General features: G+C 37.6%; 1 protein-coding gene across 1 annotated transcript in view; it reads right to left on the bottom strand.

The window, feature by feature from the left end:
* The window catches only part of LOC114654317 (sushi, von Willebrand factor type A, EGF and pentraxin domain-containing protein 1), a 328570-nt gene that overhangs the window by 138579 nt on the left and 166342 nt on the right, over positions 1-23649 (bottom strand). The window contains 6 exon segments of the mRNA XM_028804783.2: positions 1216-1329; positions 10257-10370; positions 11866-11962; positions 15654-15745; positions 16688-16849; positions 21529-21690. Of these exon segments, the coding sequence (XP_028660616.2) occupies positions 1216-1329; positions 10257-10370; positions 11866-11962; positions 15654-15745; positions 16688-16849; positions 21529-21690 (741 nt within the window).

The raw sequence follows: 23649 nt of genomic DNA, 5'->3' as shown, positions 1-23649 counted from the left end.
CTGAAACGACATGCTGCACGGAGCTTCGCATACTTAAAAGCTCGAAGGGCACGTATTGATTTTTGATTGAAAAACAAACTCTGTCTCACTTTGTCTGCTCCTGACGGAGGGGGTGTGAGCTGCCGCCTTCAACAGCTTTGTGCCGCGGTGCTTCGCATACTTAAAAGAAAAACAGCCCTATTGATCTGTCTGCTTTTCTCTCTATCTCTGTGACAGTCCCTGCTCCTGACAAGCACTCCTTTGAAGAGGAAGATATGTTTGCATTCTTTTAATTGTGAGACGGAACTGTCATCTCTGTCTTGTCATGGAGCACAGTTTAAACTTTTGAAAAAGAGACAAATGTTTGTTTGCAGTGTTTGAATAAAGTTCATGTCTCTCTACAACCTCCTGTGTTTCTGCGCAAATCTGTGACCCAAGCATGACAATATAAAAATAACCATATAAACATATGGTTTCTACTTCGCGGATTTTCTTATTTCGCGGGTGGCTCTGGAACGCAACCCCCGCGATGGAGGAGGGATTACTGTACAACACTGGGGATAGTGCAGTGAAGGTGGCATTAAAGACATTTAGTTGTGCCTAATAAGAATTTGATTCTCAACAGTTCAAGACCAAAATAAAAAGGTTTTAACTTAAAAATGTTTCAATTCTTTCATTAAGCAAAGCAAAAAAAAAGAGGTTGAGAACCCCTCGCCCAGTGATATCACCGCACATTTGATCACACAATCATCAACAGTCTGCTGCAGTCAAACATTTGTGTTGATTAATTGGTTTGCTATTATCTAAAATCATGTAGTGTGGCTACTGGTAACATTAACCAAGATCTAAAATAATGCAGCATTAGATTCATTGGGGGGCCTGACAAGAAGGTACAACATTTTGGGGTGGCTTGGCTTACAGTGAGTTTGGGAACCTCTGGTCAAATGCACATATTATATTTCTGCCAATTAATTGGCATTACTACTACTCCATTTTAAAAGAAAAATAGTTTAAAAATGGGGGAAGACCAGTAATAAGAATGAGAAATGAAGTCAAACAATTACAAGTAAAAGAGGTCTTGCACGTTTAAAGCATGGCCGATTATTAACAGAATAGGCTTTTACAATAAGAATCTGTTCAATTTAAATGATATCCATTTATATTAAGCAACGAGACAAAAAGTAACTAATTTAGAAGCAGTTGGAGTAAGCTGTGTAACCGAAAACTGTTTATTACCTGTATATCCATTTGCACAATTACATGTGTATCCGTTAATACCATCGACACATGTCCCGTCGTTGACACAAGGAGCCGAAATACATTCGTTAATTTCAGTTTCACATAGTGTTCCTCGGGGAAGAAAAGAAAAATAAATATTATTATTATTATTGTTATTAATTTATTATTTACATGTTAAAAGTTCTTTTTTTGTTGTGCAGCACCTTGGTAATTAGTACCACTGCCTCACAACTTCAGTCCTTCATATAAATCCAGGCACAACTATGGTTTTATGATTTCCAAAAATGTGAAGGTTATTAATAACACCTTCTTTGAATTAGCTTAGTGTGAATAGGGTCAGTGAGAATGTCTTGAGCAAGAGCGCCATTACATCCAAGGTCGGCTTCTCCCTTGAGTTTTGAGTATTGGCTCTGGCCCCTTCACCCTACCTTTGAATAGGCATAAAACTTATTCTGATGAAGAAAAAGAGATCAAATCCTAAGATATGGTGTTTTACACAAATGTCACTGGTACTTATTGAGTGAATTAGTTAGTAAAGTACCAACATATACGATCATTTAAAAATACTTGGCAATTACTTATGGACAGTGGGGTCCCTGAATTAAGGGCATGTGGGGCAGTACACTCCCCTCTCCCAGTAGATAGTGCTGTTGAGCAAAAATGAAATAGGCTTATAGTGTTAGAGTGTACAGAGTAAAGTGACATACTTTTTTGCATGTGCTAATCAACATGTAACATGTCACCACTAACAGTATGATCATTGATTATAATTGAACACAAATAGCCTCATTAAGATGTGAAATATTACAAATTTATATTTCAGACTTGTATTGTAAGTTTCACTTAGACCATGGTCGTGCCTCTGCTTATTTGAGCTTGTTACCATTTCTAACCAACACCTATCAATTTGTATTACTGTCACTAACATTTTGAACATTTAGCCTGGTTTCTGTTTTCAAAGTACTATATTTACATTATGTTCAGCTGTAGACATTGCCATTACACAAGCTTTCTTTATAAAACGTCTAGTATTGGAAAAATTCAAATTCACACTTAGAGGATCTGTACCAAATTTTTTTAAAACCTGGCAGGATCTAATCAATAACATTTTAGAATAAGCATTTAAATTGAGGAAGCAGATTCTCTTCCCTCTTTTTTTTACTCCATTTATCTTTATTCATTTATTAATTTATCTATTTACTTATTCTTACTAGCTTAACCTTTTCCTCTGCTGGCCTAGCTCTCTTTCTCAGGGTGTGGGGGTTGATTTGTTTCGAACCTAGTGCTGTTAAACTTGATTTATTTGTATGGAATGTTATTTGATTTTAATAAAACCAATACAATCAAAAAGGAAAAGAAAAATAAATAAATAAAACGTCTAGTATTAGGTCAAACAATTTTTGATTGTTCTCTGCAGAATGGTGATATGCTTTTGCACATTATCATATACAATCTCTACTTTAAGCCCACCTTAGCTGTTCTGTACAAGTTAAGGTGTGCTCAGTGATTACTTTTAATTAGGCCTGGGAAAGTTAATGCATCCATTTTTGTAATTAATGTGGCCTATGTAATGTGTTCAAAAATATTGTCACATCCAGGTCGGGCAACGAAGCAAATGTCTCAGGCAGTGCTTGGGTCAGAGTGGCATTTTCATATATATAATTTTTTTTAAACATTCTAAAACAATAATACAAATTTATATCATATAAAGGTTTAACATTTCGCATTCCACGGTTCACAATGATAAGATACATGTCAATGTGTAGCACTGGTGTTTATTTTCTTGACTTACACATACTGACATAGGTGCAATGGAGTGGGAGGAGAGGGGTTGGAGAAGGGGGTTTATGTCAGTCCAGGTACAATGCTAGAGAAAAGCTGTGAAGGCAAAAACTACGCTCTCTTTTTTATTTTCATTTCTTGTTCTTGTAAAAAGATTAAATGAAAGTCATATCACATAAGTGCTAAATAAGTTATCTTTGAGTGACACAAAAACCAAAAATAACTCTCTAGTACTTCTGTATTTAACTTGCCAGTCTGCAAGCCAGCTTAGAGTGCTGACTGCCCTAATATAAGGACAAAATTCTATGAAACAGAAGTGTAATGATTATCCCTACCCATTACTGTATTCCAATTTGCAGTATCTTCGCTAATTTATGCAAAGAACGCAACATAACCATCCAAGTAATGCACAGTGTCAGTTTTTAAGCAACATAGCAGCGACAGAGATCTCTTTGTAGCATGCTAGGAGCAAAGGTGTAAGTAGAGCAGTGTTTTCCAATCATTTTTCTGTGGTGACACGTTTTTTGTAACCCAAAAAATTCCAAGGCACACCACGATTCTACCAACCACAAAAACATTAAGCTTCTTGGACATGAAACGGGGGTTGGGGGTGTGCTGTAAAAAAAGCAGCTGGGAGATTGACGTTTGCAGACAGAGCACTTACTGACCACTTTGGACACATTTTCCAGCTGCTTCATCCTTTTGCCCACTCATACAGGCAGTCCCCTCTCTGCCTCATTCCACTGACTTGGGATTTGAATTAACTTGAGTGACCACTGTCCCTAAGCTCTATGAGAGTCACTGGCAGATACGCGCTCAGGCAGATAGATCCCTGATATGTCCCCTGGCTGCTAAAGTGCTCTCTAAGTGCCGTGTCTGCAAAATGGTGATAACAGAGCTCCTTCTATGTCGGCTTCTCCAGGTAGTCCTATCCTCTTCACCCAGGTCTCGACCACCAGAGGATCGTGTCTCTCTCAGGTCAGGACCCAGGGGCACTACACTGTTTTTTCCATGGTGTACCAGTTGAAAAACACATGTGTAGAGTATAGTTATCAAGTTGTTGATGGTAATGAACAATTGAGGATAGTATTTACGTAGTTTTAATACAAGTTTTAATGCATGTCCATTTAAGAGATGCTTATTCTTTCATTTAAATCAGTCTTCAGCAGTGCATTCAAAGTCAACAGCCATTTTAGTTGTTTAATTTGCCTTATCTGTGTCTCATATGCTATGCCAATTAGAGAATTAATACATTGTCCTCATTTTCTTATTGCCTTCTTTTCAACTTGCCTTTTAGGAAGGTATTCAAATTCTGGTTGTACATGCTCAAGTAGTATTTAGTTAAAAATTCAGTTTTAAGGTCATTGTTTAAATTTAAAATATGCCACTCATTTTTGCTTTAATTCCTTTGTATTGATTCTATATTAAATTTGTGGTTCAGTGTGCATTTACTTCATGATTTATGTATTAATTTTATAATTATACATTTTAATGTTAGATGCGATTAATCATGATTAAGTACATACATTTATGCAATTAATTAATTAGTTTTTGTAATCGATTCCCCGACTCCTGAAAACCACTGCATTTCCAGAAAAAAACTGTTATGCCTGCTCTATTCTGCAGTAATATCTGAGTTATTTGGTAAACATATTTATCTGTTCAGCCTTACTTTGACTAAGATGCCGCACAGTCAACGCCGAGATGACCACTTTGTTGTTGTAGGCTTTTTCTAAAGCTCCTTAAATTTGTCCTAGAAAACTGCCAGCAAACAGGGCCATATCTGGGCATAGGCTGTCTAGGCAAGCATCTAGGGCCCCCTCTAGCGGTCAGGATGCATTACTGCAACCCTCTGTTGAGATTCCTATCTTTATCTCGTTTATAAAAATTTGGAGCACAAAGAAATGTTTATCTGTGTGCTGTTGCATACATGCGGCCTCCTCGCTACCTGCATGTGCATGACCGTAAGAAAGTGCCACTTCAACTTCGGCTGGACCAGTCAAGACTCACCCTTCTTTTTTATTTATTTTTGATTTTTTTTTCCAGCCTAAAATGAGTTTTTTTTTCCTTTCCTCCTGGACATCTGACCTTTTTCTTACATACTGTATATTATTATTGCCAAATCTTGCTTATGTTTAATATTAACTTTCTTTTTATTTAATCTTGTAAAGCACTTTAAGTTACATTGTTTGTAAGAAAATGTGCTATATAAACAAATGTTGTTGTTGTGACGCACAGCCTGCCAGTTGGGCACACACCTGAGTCCCAGTTCCCTCCTCCTCAAGCGTGGCACCGCAGGGTTGGTAAGAGCAGACTCTACAGTAGTCCAGACTCTAGTGAGAGACTGAGTCCAGGCTGCTTCCTCCAGTCACTGCCACTGCCCACTTGGCCTGTTCCTCGGATTGGGGGGTACTAAGGTGACAGAGGGAGCCTGAGGAGAGGAGGTCTTGAAGGCGGGAGCACTGCCACTGCAGCAGGGACACTGTGGCCACTACACCACCAGGGATCTTTAACCAATACATACACTACAGGGGGACATTACACAGAGACATATGAAGCACTACACAACCAAAGTAGCAGTTGCCCCTCTCCCCAAAAAGGCCCTGGTGGTGACACTACAATGACTAGTCAGTCCTTGATGGAGAAGCACTGACACAAGAAATTGAAGTTTTCCCAGATTTTCCTAAAGCTAACATGACCACACTGGAACTATTATTTTTCTTGCAAGGAACTAAATTAAATTAAGTTTATCCAAATATGTGGATATCCCTCAGAATTGCAGCCACTACTCCCATAACTGTAGCTTCTGCAGAGAGAAGCTTCTCAGAATGGAAGCTCATAAAAAAAATTACTTGAGGTCTACAATAATACTTGATAATACTAATAAATTTTATTTATATAGTGCCTTTCCTATGCTCAAGGCACTTCACAGAGTTTAAGGAAGAACGGCAAGGTATACATTATATGGCATTGTACTAAACCAGATAAATAAATAAAGAAGAGTAAGATAGTAAATTCAGAGAAAAGCCTAACAGACAACATAATTGATGGTCTAACACACACACACACAGGTTACATGAGCATCTTGACATAGAGGTGAACTGAGAGAAGGGTAATAAAGTCAAGTAGAGCTAAAAGCTTTCCTGAACAGATGAGTTTTGAGTTGTTTTTTAAAAGAATTCATGGAGTCAGCTGACCTGATTAACTTTGGTAAGTCATTCCAGAGTCTGGGCGCTATACAGCTGAAGGCCCTGTCACCCATGGAGTGTAGATTAGTGTGGGGCACAACAAGATTGCCAGAATCAGAGGACCTTAGTGGGCGGACAGGCACATAGTGATGGAGGAGGTCACTGATGTAGTTTGGCGCAAGGTCATTTAAGGCTTTGTAGGTTATTAGTAGGATTTTATATTCGATTCTGTAAGACACAGGGAGCCAGTGAAGGCGAAGCAGGATGGGTGTTATGTGCTTGCTGCTGCTGGTCCGTGTAAGATGGCATTGCAATGATAAGTATTAACAGAGACATGTCTAGGAATATGTCATATGATGATGTTATAAATGATTTTGCTGCAAGAAAGTCAAGGCATGTCCAACTGTAAAAAGAATTTTATTTACACTGTTAAATCCCTGCATTTACCAATGACGTGTTTCTAATATTATTCACTTCTTGTACTTCCTTTTCCTATATAAAGTTTGTAGAGTCTGTTAAAAAAGTTACATGTATTAGCTTGCAAAGTGGCTCTATTTTTGTTATTATATTGTTCTATATAAGTTTTCAATGTTTTGGGACATGCACAATTTACATGCAAAAGACTTTTATTGTTATACTATTATTATTATTTTATTTTTCTATTTACGCCTATTTATTTTTAATTAAATATGTAATTAACTTGTGTTAGTAGCATATTGCATGTGTATCTGTGTGCCTGTGTGTAGTTGTGTGAAAGTGGGGGCACCAATGGCACTGGCACTTTATTTTAAATGTGAATCGAACTAAAGTTATTTTAAGAGAGCAGAAAAGTTCAGATTTTTATTCATTTCTAGAGTAAACTGAAACAAACAGTAAACTATTAAATTATTTCTTGATAACAAATTAAGTTTATACATTTTAAGATACTAAAGAAAGAATATTTACAAAATTAAAATGCAATACATAAGGAAACAGTTAATGTGTTAAAGTGTGCATTAGTTTGGTTAATTAAATTATGAGTTAAAAACATGAAACACAATACTTAGTTTTTTACTCTTTCTTTTCTTTGCATCAGGAAAAACAGGTCATTTATTAAAGAGCAATAAATGATTAGTTCTGTCTGTAATGTTAAGAATACCAAGATACTCATATGTATTAATGGTTTTTGCATAAACATTTTCAATTTCTCGTAACTCTTGGGTGATGGGGGTGCAAATTGACTCCGGCTTTACTGTAATGCGATTTACCAAAAAGTATGAAAAACCTTTCATCTGTGATCGTAAGTGACTGAATCTTTCCCATCAGGAATTTTCTGCATTTGTGGCTGAGTATACATTACTAAAATTCCTCCCATGTATTTTGTTGACACACAATGACAGATTACTTCACCCTGGGGCTAAGATTTTAAACACAGTATTTACGGGTAGAGTCAGTGACTGGTAGCATTCTGAATTTTAAATGCTAAACTGCTGTAGAATCATAGTCAAGGGGAAATAGAAAGGAAATGGCTACTATCAGATTGCAAAATCCAAGGTCTCCAAATAAGCAAACCAGCTGGTTTCCAAAAGAGTAAAAAAATGCAGATGAAGCAAACACAATAATGTCTGCACACAAAAAAATAATAATTGATAACCAAGAATACTTTTAGGACTGTAGTCATACCATTAAGAAAGGTACTTAACATGCCATCTTCTATGACAAGAATCAATGAACTTTTGAACTTTGAGGGTCTCTACATTTAGAATGGGAAGTGGGTGAAACAAAATTTAGGGTGAGACCAGGGGTACAACACTAATGGCTAAAACACTATATGTTCAGGAAATCACCGGAACATCCCAGCAAAGCCAAATAGTACCCTGCTGGAGTAACGTGTGGGCCGGGATGCCTTCTCAATGGAAGAACCGAGGACACAGCATGCACAAGGCGTTACAAGTCTACAGCACCACGGATTCCCACAGGGCACCATGGGACATGGAGTTCTGTGACTCATCCCTGTTGGGTTCTGTGGGCGCCACCACGGGGTGCTGTAGGGTCTGCTGAGCCCTGCTTTGTTGAGCTCCCACCTCACCTGGAGGTTCTATCAATCTACGCTTATGGGACACCAGAAGTACTCCTGGTTGCAGCATGAAAGGAGCCAGCTGTCTCAGCTGAAAGCGCCTGAGTCGGGAGGGAGAAGATGAAGCTTGCTGGAGGAAGGAGAAGGCAGCGAGAGAGAGAGAGAGAGCGAGAAGAAGAAAAGCAGACAAAGTGTTGTGTGCTTCTTGACACTCTATTTATTGTACTGTACTGTGGGAAATGCTTAAGTGATGAGTTTCAAAAGAGAAAATAAAAGCCTGTGTGTTGCTGGACTTGTCCCTGTGTCTGTCTGTGTCAGGTGTTGAGGAACTGGAGTGCCCCCTTCTGCCAACAGCAAGAACACTTATGACAGGAAAATCAGAAGCACTGTGTTTCAATAATAATAATAATAAAAAAGTACAACATTAATTTCACTCAACAGGTGAGATTTCTGTAGTAGAAGTGTTGATTGCAATAATAGGATGTTATGCTCAGGATTACGGTTTGCTCAAATCACCTTGACAAAAATGGCATTCTTGCTTGCTTTAGCCCATAACCTCTGAACAAATTCTTAATAAAAGATTATTGGAAATTTCTGCATACAAACAGAATTCTTTCTGTAAATGATAAATTATTGATTATGATCAGATGATATACTAGAAAAGGGGGCAATAAACGACATTAACCAAAAAACACACAAGATGTCTGATTTGTTTTGTGAAAAAGTGTGCCCCTGTTTAAGAAAGGTAAACTTCATCAGTATTGCTGTATTACTCCTGAACAAGGCAAACCTTTGATTAAATACACATATTATAAGAAAATTATTATTATTATTTTTTTATTATTATATACCAGGTCATTTTATTCATGCCTATAAACAATCATTACAGTATATATTCAATGACAGGACGACCTGCAAGCAATAGCAGTATGTCCTTTAAGATGGATGGTGTTCGAAAGTACCGCTTGATTCGCTTGGGGGTACATTTCAAGGTGTGAAACTACAATGTTGCTCCCATTCTAGGACTGAAGTGCAAAATGCAATGTGCAGAAACAGCAGATTTAATTAAACATTGTTCACAGACAGTTCCACTTGATGACTTCCTGTACTTAATCTCCCAAACATTTATTTTCTTTTTACGACCACCAAAAAATGTTTAAAAAACTAATCCAGAATTATAGTAACAGCTTTCTCTTTTAACCCTTTTAAATGACTGACTGAACAGTCATGCAAATTTTTTTTAAAACCGGCATAAAATCATTCACTTTCTCATTGCTATTATTAAAGAATGGTGTTTTGCCAATAAAATGCCGTATTGCATACCCCGATACTACATTGCAATGTTTTTCTTTCTTCCCTTGAATATGGCCAAATTGGTGGATCACAGCAACTCCCCAGTCCCACCCAATGGCTTTCTTGAAATCCTGATTTAACTAAGTATAACTGATGGATAGATTATTAACTACTAAATAAGAGGGGCATTTCAAATTTGAAAATAAAACCATCTTACACTTTCAATATTTCAATATTTGAATGCATTATAATATAAATTAAATGTTTTTTCAAGATTAACTGTCAAATATAAATATGTGATATTAAAAATGGCTTAAATATATCAAATGTAAATGTTATGTAAAATCATTTTAAACTACAAAAGCATATTTTTAGATTCTTACTATTTCAGAATAACAATGTCTTGGTAATTGTATAAAATAGTTATATTAACAGCTGTTTATGATATTTATTTAGAATTAGTGTCTTTGGCTCATAATCTTTAAGAACAAGATCAAGACTGTTAGAATATTTGGCTACAAACTGGGATCTCTGCCAAAAGTAAATGCTTTCATGCAGTATATTTAAAATATCTAATTTATAATATGAAAAAACTAAAACAATCGAGTAATTTTACATATGTTTACATATTGTTAGGCTAAATACTTTGCAGCCTAATCAACACAGTATTTATTGTCAGCCTAGCACTGGTACTGATGAACAGTCATTTGAGAACTTACCAACATAACCAGGCTGGCACTGACAGGAAAAGTTTCCCACGACATCTGTACAGATAGCACCATTTTGACATGGCATTGATAAACATTCATCAATGTCGCTTTCACATTTGGCTCCTAATAATTAAAAAAATAAGGTAACAAAATATTGAATTGACTTAATTATCAGTTCTTTAAATACATGATGTCAGATACAACATTTACAAGGAGAATCAAATACTTTTCTTAAAAATTTGTTTATGAATCTAGAACTTCAAAAGAGTGGAATACAAACTCTCATACCTGGGAAAGTATTGAAAAACTGAGATACAAGGTTTACCTCATTATCATGATAAATGAAATACAGAAAGAAAAAGAAAAAAGGTAGTGGAATTTGCAAAAAGTAAAAAATGGTCCCCATAATAATAACTCAGAAGGCTTAATTTATGGCTTACGGGACTTGCAAAAACTTATTTTTAAATGACGAAAAACAACTAAAGCTGAATTTGATCATAGAAAACCATGTTGGAAGGTTAAAAAATGGTACTGTATGAAAAAACAGAACAATTTTTATATAATAAACAGTATTCTGCTTATAGATCTTTTCTGGTATTGCATCTGACCTCTGCGCTGCACACCAACTAAGTGTTTTGGGCTTTTCATAAAATAGTTTGTACTGTACAGTTTTAGGGTTTACACTCTGTCATGGAGTGAGGAAATCTAAATACAGAAGGACATCTTAAAAGAGCTAGAGCCAATGTGGATTTTAAGAACCTAGTTGTGGTATACTAGTTGCCCTTATTACCCCCAGATTCTGCATTCACATAAAAAAGGCTAGACATAGAAATGAATGAACCTTGAAAAGCTAAAGGATCAGCCAGCAGAACATGTGAATTTAACTAATGAAAAACAATGCCCAAGTAAATGCTTTTCCTGAAGTCTACAGTACATGGACTTTTCTTTCTGGATACCCTCGATTTACATCACAAAGACATAATGTTTAGGTGTTTAGCAGTGTAGACTGACCAACAGTAAATGACTTGAAATATACTGGCCTTCCATCCTGAGCTGATTCTACATTGTATTGGATATTGCACAGATAGACTTGAAGTCCACTGACCTTGTAATGAAACACCTAGATCAGAAAAACTGTGGGTGGACAGATGCATTATCTATTACAAAATAACCCTTTGGTTACAAATTTTTAGAAAAACAATTTCCACCATGTATATGTTCTTCCTGACTCATACTTTTTAGCGTATTCTAATAATTGAAAGCAATATATAAATGTATGTGTTCAGTGTAAGGGCTGCACGCTGCCTCACAGTAAGGAGACCTGGATTCGCTTCTCGGGTCCTCCCTGCGCAGAGTTTGCATGTTCTCCCCGTTTCTGCGTGGGTTTCCCCCGGGTGCTCCGGTTTCCTCCCACAGTCCAAAGACATGCAGGTTAGGTGCACTGGCAATCCTAAATTGTCCCTAGTGTGTGTCCTGCCCAGGGATTTGTTCCTGCCTTGTGCCCTGTGTTGGCTGGGATTGGCACCAGCAGACACCGTGACTCTGTGTTAGTTCAGTATATAGTGAGTTGGATGATGACTGACTGTTCAGTGTAATTAAAAAACAAAACTGTACTTACCTGTAAATCCAGAGGGACATAAGCAGATATATCCTGCTCCCACTTCTTCACATGTGCCCCTGTTTTGGCATGGATTCAAAAAACACTCATGAAAAACCTACAAATTAATGGAAAGCAGGTTATTATTTGTCATTGCTTCACCACCCTTGAAAATCTACTCCATCAAAAATGACTTTTTCTTGGTCTGCAAAGATTTTGTTTAATCAAACTGCTCCCTCCTGTGGAAAGGATTAGAAACAATTAAAAGGATTAAGGAGCTTACTGCTCACATTTCCATTTTAGTTTTGACCATATTATACTGACTTACTTTTGTAAATTCTTCATATACGTATCTGCACTTTCTATGTATAAATATTATTACACAGTATGCATTTTACAATTTTAGGTTATGAGCAGAAAAAGGGTATTAAGGACATGTAGAAGTGCCCATGGATTATTGTAAGTTTAGAAGAAAACACAGAATCAGTAGAAGATCATAAGAATAAAAGTAAGGGTCAAAAGTAGGAGAACAAAAGAAACTGGGGCTACCAAGAACAAAAATACAAGATAAGACTTAAGTGTTAAAGACAAAGAGAAATTGAAACCAAAAACAAAAATCACATCACTAGTGCCTACTTGAGAAATAAGCCAACTAAAGCTAAAGGTTTCTTGAGTTTGTTTTATTCACCATAGTGTTGATGCATGGTGTGAATGGTGCCATATTTATAACATAACTTTTGTTATACCATCAGCATGCTGATCAAGGTCAAATGACGTTTACTGTGTAAATAAAGAAAACATTAACAAAAATCAATTTGTAAATTCTAAGACAACACATGAAAGTAGCACCTGAAATGGATTCCCCACATGTCAAAACAACAGAATATGTATAGAGATATCTAATGCCACAGGGCAAATGTGAGCTATAAAAATGATAATAGCTTGATTGGTTTGTTAATCTTCTACTATAACAAATCTACTGATGAAAGATTATTCAAAAAAACAAAAAGCAAATATACAATTTAGACAAAGGTCAATCAGTATCTACAGCAAAAGATACAAAAATAGTTCAGGGACAAAAAGGCCAAACAATACAAAGGCCATAACACAGAATGAAGAAAACCCCAATATATACAGTAGACAAAACTATCAAAAACACAATAGTAAGTAAAAGACCAAGCAATACAAGCATACTAAACTGGAGAAAGGACTAAATTACACAAAAGGCCATGTAATTCTTAATGGCCACACAATACAAAAGGCCTAACACAAAAATAGTTACATGAAACGGCCAAGAAATTCTGAGGATAAAAAAACAGCAAATTAAAATTACATCATTTTTTTTTTTTTTGAGAAGATAGAATAGAAGATCTACAGAGAAAGAGAACAAGCCCAAAGCCCTAGCTCAGACCAGGGTCTATGCTTCAGCAAAACCATTAGATAATTTCCATAACCCTATCCAATAAGGGTAGAAAAACAAATGATGGGACTTCCAGTTCTATTCCTTACAGGAAGGTGAAGAAGCTGGGACAGAAGGAACAGGCCCCTACTGCCCTGGTCAGGTTTAGATTACAGTAATCCCTCCTCTGCGTTCCAGAAACCCCTGCGAAAGGTGAAAATCCGCGAAGTAGAAACCATATATTTATATGGTTATTTTTATATTGTCATGCTTGGATCACAGATTTGCACAGAAACACAGGAGGTTGTAGAGAGACAAGAACTTTATTCAAACACTGCAAACAAACATTTTTTAAACACTTAAACTCTTTTTCAAAAGTTTAAACTGTGCTCCATGACAAGACAGAGATGACAGTTCCGTCTCACAATTAAAAGAATGCAAACATATCTTCCTCTTCAAAGGAGTGCGCGTCAGGAGCAGAGAATGTCAGACAGAGAGAGAGAAAAAAGCAAACAATCAAAAATCAATAGGGCTGTTTGACTTTTAAGTGTGTGAAGCACCGCCGCACAAAGCAGCTGCAAGGATGTACAATGTAAAGGCAGACTTTCAGCATTTTTTAGAGGAGCGTCCGTATCCTCTAGGCCAGTGTGTGAACAGCCCCTCTGCTCACACCCCCTCCATCATGACCAAGAATGTCAGAGAGAGAGAAAGCGACAGAGAAAAACAAACAATCAAAAATCAATACGTGCCCTTCGAGCTTTTAAGTATGCAAAGCACTGTGCGGGAAACTGCACAGAAGGGAGCAACGTGAAGGTAATCTTTCAGCATTTTTAGACGAGCGTCCATATCGTCTAGGGGTGCGAACAGGCCCCCTGCTCACACCCCCTCTGTCAGGAGCAGAGAATGTCAGAGCAAGAGAGAGAGAGAAAAGCAAACAATCAAAAATCAATATGTGCTGTTTGATCTTTCAAGTATGTGAAGCACAGTGCAGGAAGCATATCGCTTGACAAAGCAGCCATATGTAAGCCCAGCAAGGATGAGAGCAATGTGAAGTTAATCTTTCAGCGTTTTTTGAGGAGCGGCCGTATCCTCTAGGGGTGCAAACAGCCCCCGTGCTCACAATATAGTTGAGGAGTTTTATTTAATACGTAATACGCGCTCTGGTTGGGTAGCTTCTCAGCCATCTGCCAATAGCGTCCCTTGTATGAAATCAACTGGGCAAACCAACTGAGGAAGCATGTACCAGAAATGAAAAGATCCATTGTCTGCAGAAATCCGCAACCCAGCAAAAAATCCGCGATATATATTTAAATATGCTTACATATAAAATCCGCGATAAAGTGAAGCCGCGAAAGTCGAAGCGCGATATAGCGAGGGATTACTGTACTAGAGGAAGACCTCCCAATGTTGTGATTGGTGGTTTTATTAAATATTTTATCAGCTCTGCATTGACTTAAAAATGTTGTGTTGTTTCTGGGGTTTTGATACCTAGAGAATCGATTTATGCCATTAGTTTTGTGGTAGGAGTTTCAGTTTAAAAGAATATTTATTTCAAATGCCATATGATTTGGTCACTGCCTATTGGGAATATTCGTGTCACCCATTTCTATGATGATGCTTTTTTGATGCACTCGGACAATGCGGTGGTGACTTCTTTGGTAAAACTACATAAAGGTTCCCTGAGCAGTCCTAATATACCTAAGATCGAACTTCTTGCTATTCTTCCATCCATCCATTTTCCAACCCGCTGAATCCGAACACAGGGTCACAGGGGTCTGCTGGAGCTAATCCCAGCCAACACAGGGCACAAGGCAGGAACCAATCCCGGGAAGGGTGCCAACCCACCACATCTAGCTATTCTTAATTTCTTTAATTATTGGTTCTTGAAATATGCTCTGCTCCTTAAATTTAAATTTTGATTTGCAGTTTGGTTTTTTGACACCTCTTGTTCTAGCTTTCAGTTTTGACTTTTGCTGCGCTCTTGACTCTCTTTCTCTTGATCCTTACTCTTTTTCTTGTTTGACTTCATTTGTTTTAGTCAGAACATCCAAAATAGTTTGCCTTCTAGGCAGTTATTTACTCAAGAGAATTCTGCATTTTTAGCGGGAAGAGATATATGTACCCTAACAAAGTGACAAATACAAATAAACACTACTGACATGTCTGATGTCATTTTTATGTCTCTTGGTTTGCTGAAAGCCCCTCTACTGGTCATAAAAGACATTGTAAAAGCAAAAATTGGTCACAGTCATAAAAGCCAACATAAGTAGTAACTGACTTGTCTTAAAACAAAGGAAGAACGCATGATCTTCACACTTGCCCCAAAATGTAATTGAGCTAAGCATATTGAAAACTGGGCTAAAGTGGATAAAGACCCAAATCAAATTTAGATGACCAACAGATGTCTTACCTGGCTGCTGGCTTGGTACGTGTTGCTGATGTTCTCTTCTACCACCGGCAACAACAATGTCTCTTCTTTGGCAGTGTAGCTAGAACCAAAACCTGTTCATAATACAAAAGTAACAAATTTCACGATATGTATTGTAACATACAGTAAAAAATATAAGAACCTTAATAAACACCAGAGAAAATTACACTATTTAGAGCGTAATTCTTTTTGATGTTTTGGAATCACAAATGATTTTAATTTGTATTGTATATTATAATAATAGTATGAGGATTTAACAAAGAAATTGCAGTTTGTGCTGTATTTGAAAACCATATCATTTTTAATTTTTAATTAAGTCATGGGTATGGCATCTGAACATACATTTAGTTAAATAAATTATTTATAAAGCCCATTACATCACATACATTGCTTTTCATTACTTATTTTTCATTGATATTTTCTATTAAGAACTAAGTATCAGCACTTTATTACCTCTTTTTTGAAAAGGGCTGAGTAGACGATTTTCTGCAAGTCATAGCGTAGCCACAATGCTGTACCTCCTTTGTTTGCCCTGCTAGCTACATACACATTAGCTGCCCAGGCCTAATTTATTAATTCCATCTGCTGTTATATAATGAGATGAAAATACCTTCTAAATTACTGCAACTGCTACAATATTTAGCATTTTGACATACAAATTTTACATTTTGAAATTTAAATTATATCTTAAATGAAGCTCTATGTGGTAACTTTACTTAATAGTTTATAAATGTTTGGTTCAGAATAAATGCAAACATGGAATGGATGATACCACAAAAACATGAAATGTTATGCTTTCCATCCATCTTTGTGTCTGAGAATTTACTTTATACTTGTTGTTTCATCATGTCGTATTTTTTCAATTAAATGTGTAAACTTTATTTTATTACACATATTTGATTTATGTAACATGTTCAATCAATTTTCAACAAAAATGCAATGTTTTTCAAATGATATATCTATCACCTTTCTATGTATTGAAAAATAATAACATTTTTGTCTTACAAGAGCCTTACTTGAACAGTCCTGGATGGAAGTAGCTCCTGATTTACTTGTTGTGCCATAAAATGGACAGGAAAGGCAGTAGGAACGGCCTGCATCTGGTTGATAGTAATCTTGAGGACATGGATAACATGGAGCGAGACCGGACCGAGAAAACTCTCCAGCTGGACAGGGTACTGTGAACAATAAAAAAAGGATTCAAGTTACAGCTGATACAGCATAATGTTAGGTCTACTAGCTCTTCCAAAGCTTTGCATGAAAAGTCAGTAGCAAGCTTTTAATCTGTAGTGCAGCAAAATTAGTACACATAAATAAACTTATTTTTTAAAACACACCAAACAAAGTAGAAACTGATTAACATAAGTGTAAACCAACAATATCTGTCCAATAATTCATTGCTTAGTTGGAGTTGGGTAGCAGGCATGGGATGGCACATCTGGAGTACTGTGTAGAACTTCATCCATCCATCCATCCATCCATTTTCCAACCCGCTGAATCCGAACACAGGGTCACGGGGGTCTGCTGGAGCCAAACCCAGCCAACACAGGGCACAAGGCAGGAACCAATCCTGGGCAGGGTGCCAACCCACCGCAGGACACACACAAACGCACCCACACACCAAGCACACACTAGGGCCAATTTAGAATGGGCAATCCACCTAACCTGCATGTCTTTGGACTGTGGGAGGAAACCGGAGCGCCCGGAGGAAACCCACGCAGACACGGGGAGAACATGCAAACTCCACGCAGGGAGGACCCAGGAAGCGAACCCAGGTCCCCAGATCTCCCAACTGCGAGGCAGCAGCGCTACCCACTGCGCCACCGTGCCACCCTGTGTAGAACTTTGGCCTCTATATTACATGATGGGATGTCCAGGGAAGAACTACTCGACTACCTCAAAAATGTGACGGTCCCAGAAATGAGAAAACATTGAAGGAACTAAATCTATTCACTTTTGGCAAATTACATTTAAGAGGAGGTATGAAAAAAATTATTTAAAATAATGAAGGGAATAAGTCAGATTTATCATGTGCCATTTTAAAATCGATTTTTCTAAAATAGCACAATGGATACAGATGAAGTTGGTTTATGGTCAATTTGACACAAGCAATACAAAGTATACTGTCACTCTGAGCGCTGTCAAAATGTAGAAAAGTCACCAAGCATTATAGCTAAAAGCATCAGCTCAGGAACCAAAGAATCTTTTGTAGTTGTTAGATGCATTCAAATTAATGAGCTACAGTATACGTGGCTGAATGGCTTTTACTTTTACAACCTTTCTTACAATCTTATCACTAAATTGTACATTGGATTTAATTTTCATTGGCTTGAGTTGAATATTTCATCTCACTATGTTTATGTCAAAAACGGAGAAAGGTCTTTTCAGCAACATATTACAATGTATTCTGGTGGATATTAGATAAATGTAGAACCACAACCAAACCGCAGAAAAGGAGTCAGACAAGCCAAACACAGTCAGAGTCCTGGAGACCTCAGCCAACAAGCCAAACCCCTGAGTCAGTGCTGAACCAGCCGATCTGATGAAAGGACCCTTCTACCCAATGACTCCAGTGCTCCTTTATCTGAGATAACGTTTCTATAGGCAGCAAAGAACTTGGCAGTAGAGCAGCTGAGAAAGGCTTAAAATAAAAATCAGCCGTACCTCTTAGGAATCACAGAAAAACAGTACAGTATTTCTAAGGTTTTAATAAGCATTAATTTTTATTGAAACTCTATGCTTCAAGTTTTCACTGAGCTTTCTTTCCAAGAGGTTATATTATTTATTCTTTTTGCAGGTTATCCTTTGCTTAAAAACAGAACATTTTGGTATTTAAATCTGGACGAGACCATTGAATATACAGTACAGTACCTCAAAGCTCAACGCTGTTAAAATTAGAAATAAATCTATCTTTGTCAGTGAAGGGAAGTGTGTCCTTACTGAAGAGTTAAGAGATACCACAGGCAGTTAACACTGTGATGCCTGTAAAAGCCACTTCCTAAAACAACTTTAGTTATTTTCCTTTTCTGTTTAACAGACTTTGCACCTTTGAATGAGTCTCCAACAACAACAACATGGATTACTACAGCACATTTTCATACAAAGTATGGAGCTTAAGCTGCTTTACAACATGTCAAAGAACTAGTGACATGCAAAGAAAAACAAATTAAAATTAGATAAGAATAATATGAATAATAATGAATAAACAGAAAGAAAAACTACAGTTAGGTTGGAGGAGAAAAAAACAGAATCTGCAGGGGTTTAAGGACAATCAACTGGGCATTCTGCCTAACATAAATGTGCTTAAGGTGCAAGACATTTGTAGCAGCGCTACTTAAATTAACTAAAAATCGGTAGCAGCCTCGGTTGTACATGGCTAAAAAAAAAGCTCAGTCATCCATGTTTTGTGTTTCCATACTTCAACCCCAACTCTGGATTACAAATCATATATTCAGTGCCGGGCGGCACGGTGGCGCAGTGGGTAGCGCTGCTGCCTCGCAGTTGGGAGATCTGGGGACCTGGGTTCAATTCCCAGGTCCTCCCTGCGTGGAGTTTGCATGTTCTCCCCGTGTCTGCGTGGGTTTCCTCCGGGCGCTCCGGTTTCCTCCCACATTCCAAAGACATGCAGGTTAGGTGGATTGGCGATTCTAAATTGGCCCTAGTGTGTGCTTGGTGTATGGGTGCGTTTGTGTGTGTCCTGCAGTGGGTTGGCACCCTGCCCAGGATTGTTTCCTGCCTTGCGCCCTGTGTTGGCTGGGATTGGCTCCAGCAGACCCCCGTGACCCTGTGTTCGGATTCAGCGGGTTGGAAAATGGATGGATGGATATTCAGTGCCGGATTAACCAATAGACACATGTAGCATATGCTACGGGCCCCGCAATTTCGGGGGCCCCCAAATGGTGGACCAAATATTTAATGAAAAAGTGTGGCATTGAAAAACTGGTCTTTAAAAATATTATCTTTATGTTTTTAAACTGTAAATTTCTTACACAACAAAACCTTAGGGGCCCAACACATAAAATTCACATAAATATTATAAGATTCTTATTATAATCGAGAGTAAAATAATTATTTAGTCTGGTTTGAACTGTTCAGAATCTAAACTTCAGATGATGCAGACCAAAAGGGCCCCCAAATTTGAAATGTGCTATGGGCCCCCAAAGCTCTTAATCCGGCCCTGCATACATTGGATTACCGTTTCTTTCTGGGTTTATGTGCATGTCACTGGCCTGCTTGTTTGTGCAATTTTGTTTGAGTTGGAAAATGCCTTGAGCTCTCCCAATTTCTACAGATCTTAATGCAACAACTGAAACATGGTAGGACAAAACTTTCATAACATTCAGGAAACTGTTCACTTGGCATCTCAATTCATTTTCACCATCATTGCATCTGTGGAACCGTACTGTTTGTGGACTATATTGTGAGTGTTTATTGTTAACTGTTTTGCACTTAGTGTTTTGTTCTGTGTTAGTTAACCCTTTAACCGCCAACTCCCTAAATATTCCCCATGCCAGGAGAAATCTGAACAATTTTCGTTTTTTTACATTTATTCAAGCAGTATTTACCTCCTGAAATACCTGCTGAAATGTTTCAAATAAATTGTCAATCAAAGGACGTAGCTTGAACAAGCGGTCACGGTTTGGATCTTTCATATCTGGCTCAGATAACGGGCAGCAGTCCAGTTCAGATGCTGGGGATACACCCACTCATCGCCATCATCCGATGCGTCGTCATTCACAGTATCATGCAGCGCACGTTGCTGATCATCATTGTCGCTAAAATCTTCTTCAGAACTGCTACAATCATGATCAGAATTATTGTCCAAAATCGCCTGCAAAACCTCACTTGAAGTCAGTTTATGTTTCGCCATATTCACAGCTTTCACTTTCGAATCACATCACGTGAGCGGCCAATACAACCGCAGAGTTGTCGAAATACAACGTAGTAATAATACCCACGCCAAACTGTCAGTTATACTACGCGCCAGGCATTCACATAACCACAGGCAAATGTGCCGGATAATTCCAGCAGTAAGGCGTCAGCAATAAAGCTACGATGCCGGATATATCCGGCAGAGGGTGGTTAAGGGGTTAATTATTATCACTGTTGGGGCTATTGGGGAGGACTATTGCTTATGCATTGGTTGTTTAATAAATATTCTTTCTTTCTTTCTTTCTTTCTTTCTTTCTTTCTTTCTTTCTTTCTTTCTTTCTTTCTTTCTTTCTTTCTTTCTTTCTTTCTTTCTTTCTTTCTTTCTTACACTGTTTTCATGCCTCTGTATAAGAGTGTGTGCAAGCCAGGTCAAGGCCGGGTGCTTTCCTAATGACCCTAAATAAACAAACATAAACACAATGAGAATCTGAATATCTCTGCAACTGCTATATTCTATATGCTATATTCTCATCAATGTTGATTTAATCCCATTTGTCTGTTATTTAAACTTGACAACTAAATCTGGGCTACATGTCTTAGGATATTAGTGAATATGACAGGAGAAGGAAACTAAGGTGCCAAAAAGTCATGCAGAATGTCTCCCTATGTAATGGCACCATGACAATCAAATTGTTAGTTCAAGGTTTATTTTTTAACTCTTTTTTTACTCGAGATCTTGCTTTATTGTCTGTTATTACAAATTAAATTACAAATACAGCAGTTCAGTCTCAAACAATACATCTCTGCCAAAGTACTTCAAAATGGACTATTCTTGTACAGCTATTTTGTTCTAAATTAGGCAGCTTTCTTTTTGCACATAGTTCTGTAAAGTCAATTCAACAGGAAGCCACAGTTAAAAAAAAAAAACAACATTCCCTGTATTTGACAGCTCCACAGCATATTGGATTATACACAAATATTTTACCTCCACACTCTGATACATCAACAGCTCCCCGATTCACTGTAGACATGCCTTCTGGGCAGGGCACACACAATTTGGAAGCAAATGCAGGCTGAAACTTTCCAAGTGGGCAGGATTCACATGTCTCAAGGCCACTGAAGGAGTACGTTCCTGGCTTGCACTGGGCTGCAGTTCAACAAGATTCTGATTGTTAAGCATGCTTTGTTTTAGTACAGTGAAGAAAGAACATTATATTTTAAAGAAAATATTAGTTTAATTGAAAGCTGTTATGCATTAGCAAAAAACAATTACTACATTCAAGAAATTTCAAAAGCCTTATACTTTAATTTCAGGTCTGAAAATTAAAACACAAGAAGGATGCACATTTTGATGGTACTGTATGAAATATTGAAAAAACTGATGGCTAAGACAGATGTGTTTTCTGCACACTTTATATGGTTTACATGTTCCTATTGTCATTTGTGTTTCATCACTCTTTTAGTTCCTGTTTATTTTCTTCAAATAACTTAGAATGCTGATGTCTTGTACATAAACATAATTAAGTGTTATGATATTTGTGGATGACATTGTGATCTGTAATGAGAGTTGGGAGCATGTTGAGGAGACCCTGGAGAGGTGGAGATATGCTCTAGAGAGGAGAGGAGAGGAATGAAGGTCAGTAGGAACAAGACAGAATACATGTGTGTGAAGGAGAGAGAGGTCAGAGGAGTGGTGAGGATGCAGCGAGTAGAGCTGGAGAAAGTGATTGAATTTAAATACTTGGGATCAACAATACAGGGTAATGGGGAGTGTGGAACAGAGGTGAAAAAGAGAGTGCAGGCAGGGTGGAGTGACTGGAAAAGCGTGTCAGGAGTAATTTGTGACAGATGGGTATCAGCAAGAGTGAAAGGGAAAGTCTATAGGATGGTAAAGAGACCAGCTATGATATATGGGTTGGAGACAGTGGTACTGACCAGAAAGCAGGAGACACAGCTGGACGTAGCACAGTTAAAGATGTTAAAATTTGCATTGGGTTTGACAAGGGTGGATAGGTTTAGAAATGAGTATATTAGAGGGTCAGTTGGACAATTTGGAGATAAACCCAGAGAGGCGAGGTGTACATGTGCAGAGGAGAGATGCTGGGTATATTGGGAAAAGGATGATAAGGATAAAGCTTCCAGGAAAGAGGAAAAGAGGAAGGCCTAAGGGGAGGTTTATGGATATGGTGAGAGAGAACATGCAGGTGGTGGGTGTGACAGAGCAAGATACAAAGGACAGGTAGACATGAAAACAGAGGATCTGCTGTGGCAACCCCTAATGGCAGCAGCCAAAAGAAGAAGAATAAGATAGGGTAAAGAGGTGCACAGATCTCCAGGTAGAGGGTTTAATTTTGCTTAGACAAGTGGTTCCTAACTCTGAATTCAGAGGCCCACTGTAGTTTCTGGTTGTCTTATCACCCAGTTTAATAAAAAAATGTATTAATTAGAAGCCATTTCAGGCTGTGAATGGAAATATGCTATTCAACTACAGTATCTGTATTTTTCTTGCTCTAAACAGAAATTTCCAAAATACCATTTAAAATTTGAGTTATTTTAGAAAGCCCACTATTAGCTTAATACTAAGAATCTTAATAATAATGGGATATGAGCATTTAAAGTTATGTCCACATATATATATTTGATTTTGTACACCTTGCTTTTGATTGCCACAAATTTTAAATACACACAGATCAAACATTCTCAATATACAGTACATATATGTGTATTCCCATGTGAATATCTGTAAATACATTCTTTTCTAAATAGTTTCTTAAGATTCCAAATAATGCTGATATAACTGGCAATGTAAGATATGTTAAACCAAGGCCAGCTGGCAACCCAAAATTTTGGCAATGTCTGAGCCAGAACAGGAACAAACCATCTGAATGCAATTACAATATAAAATTAATGGCTTCTAATTTAGACATTATTTGGAATGCAATAGAGTAGTCGCAGTGGTTCCCCACAGCCCTGCTTGAAAACCACTGGCTTAAATGCTGGGTAGAGTAAGGAATGGCCAGCTGGTAAAAGGTTGCCAGGAGCAGTATCAGGTTGGCACCAGATAGCTATAATACCCACAAGAGACAATCAGGAAAGAGAATGAACC

Source organism: Erpetoichthys calabaricus, chromosome 7 (genome assembly GCF_900747795.2).
Source record: "Erpetoichthys calabaricus chromosome 7, fErpCal1.3, whole genome shotgun sequence".
Taxonomy (NCBI): domain Eukaryota; kingdom Metazoa; phylum Chordata; class Cladistia; order Polypteriformes; family Polypteridae; genus Erpetoichthys; species Erpetoichthys calabaricus.
Note: the sequence above shows the minus strand (reverse complement) of the source record. Positions and strands in the feature narration are given on the sequence as shown.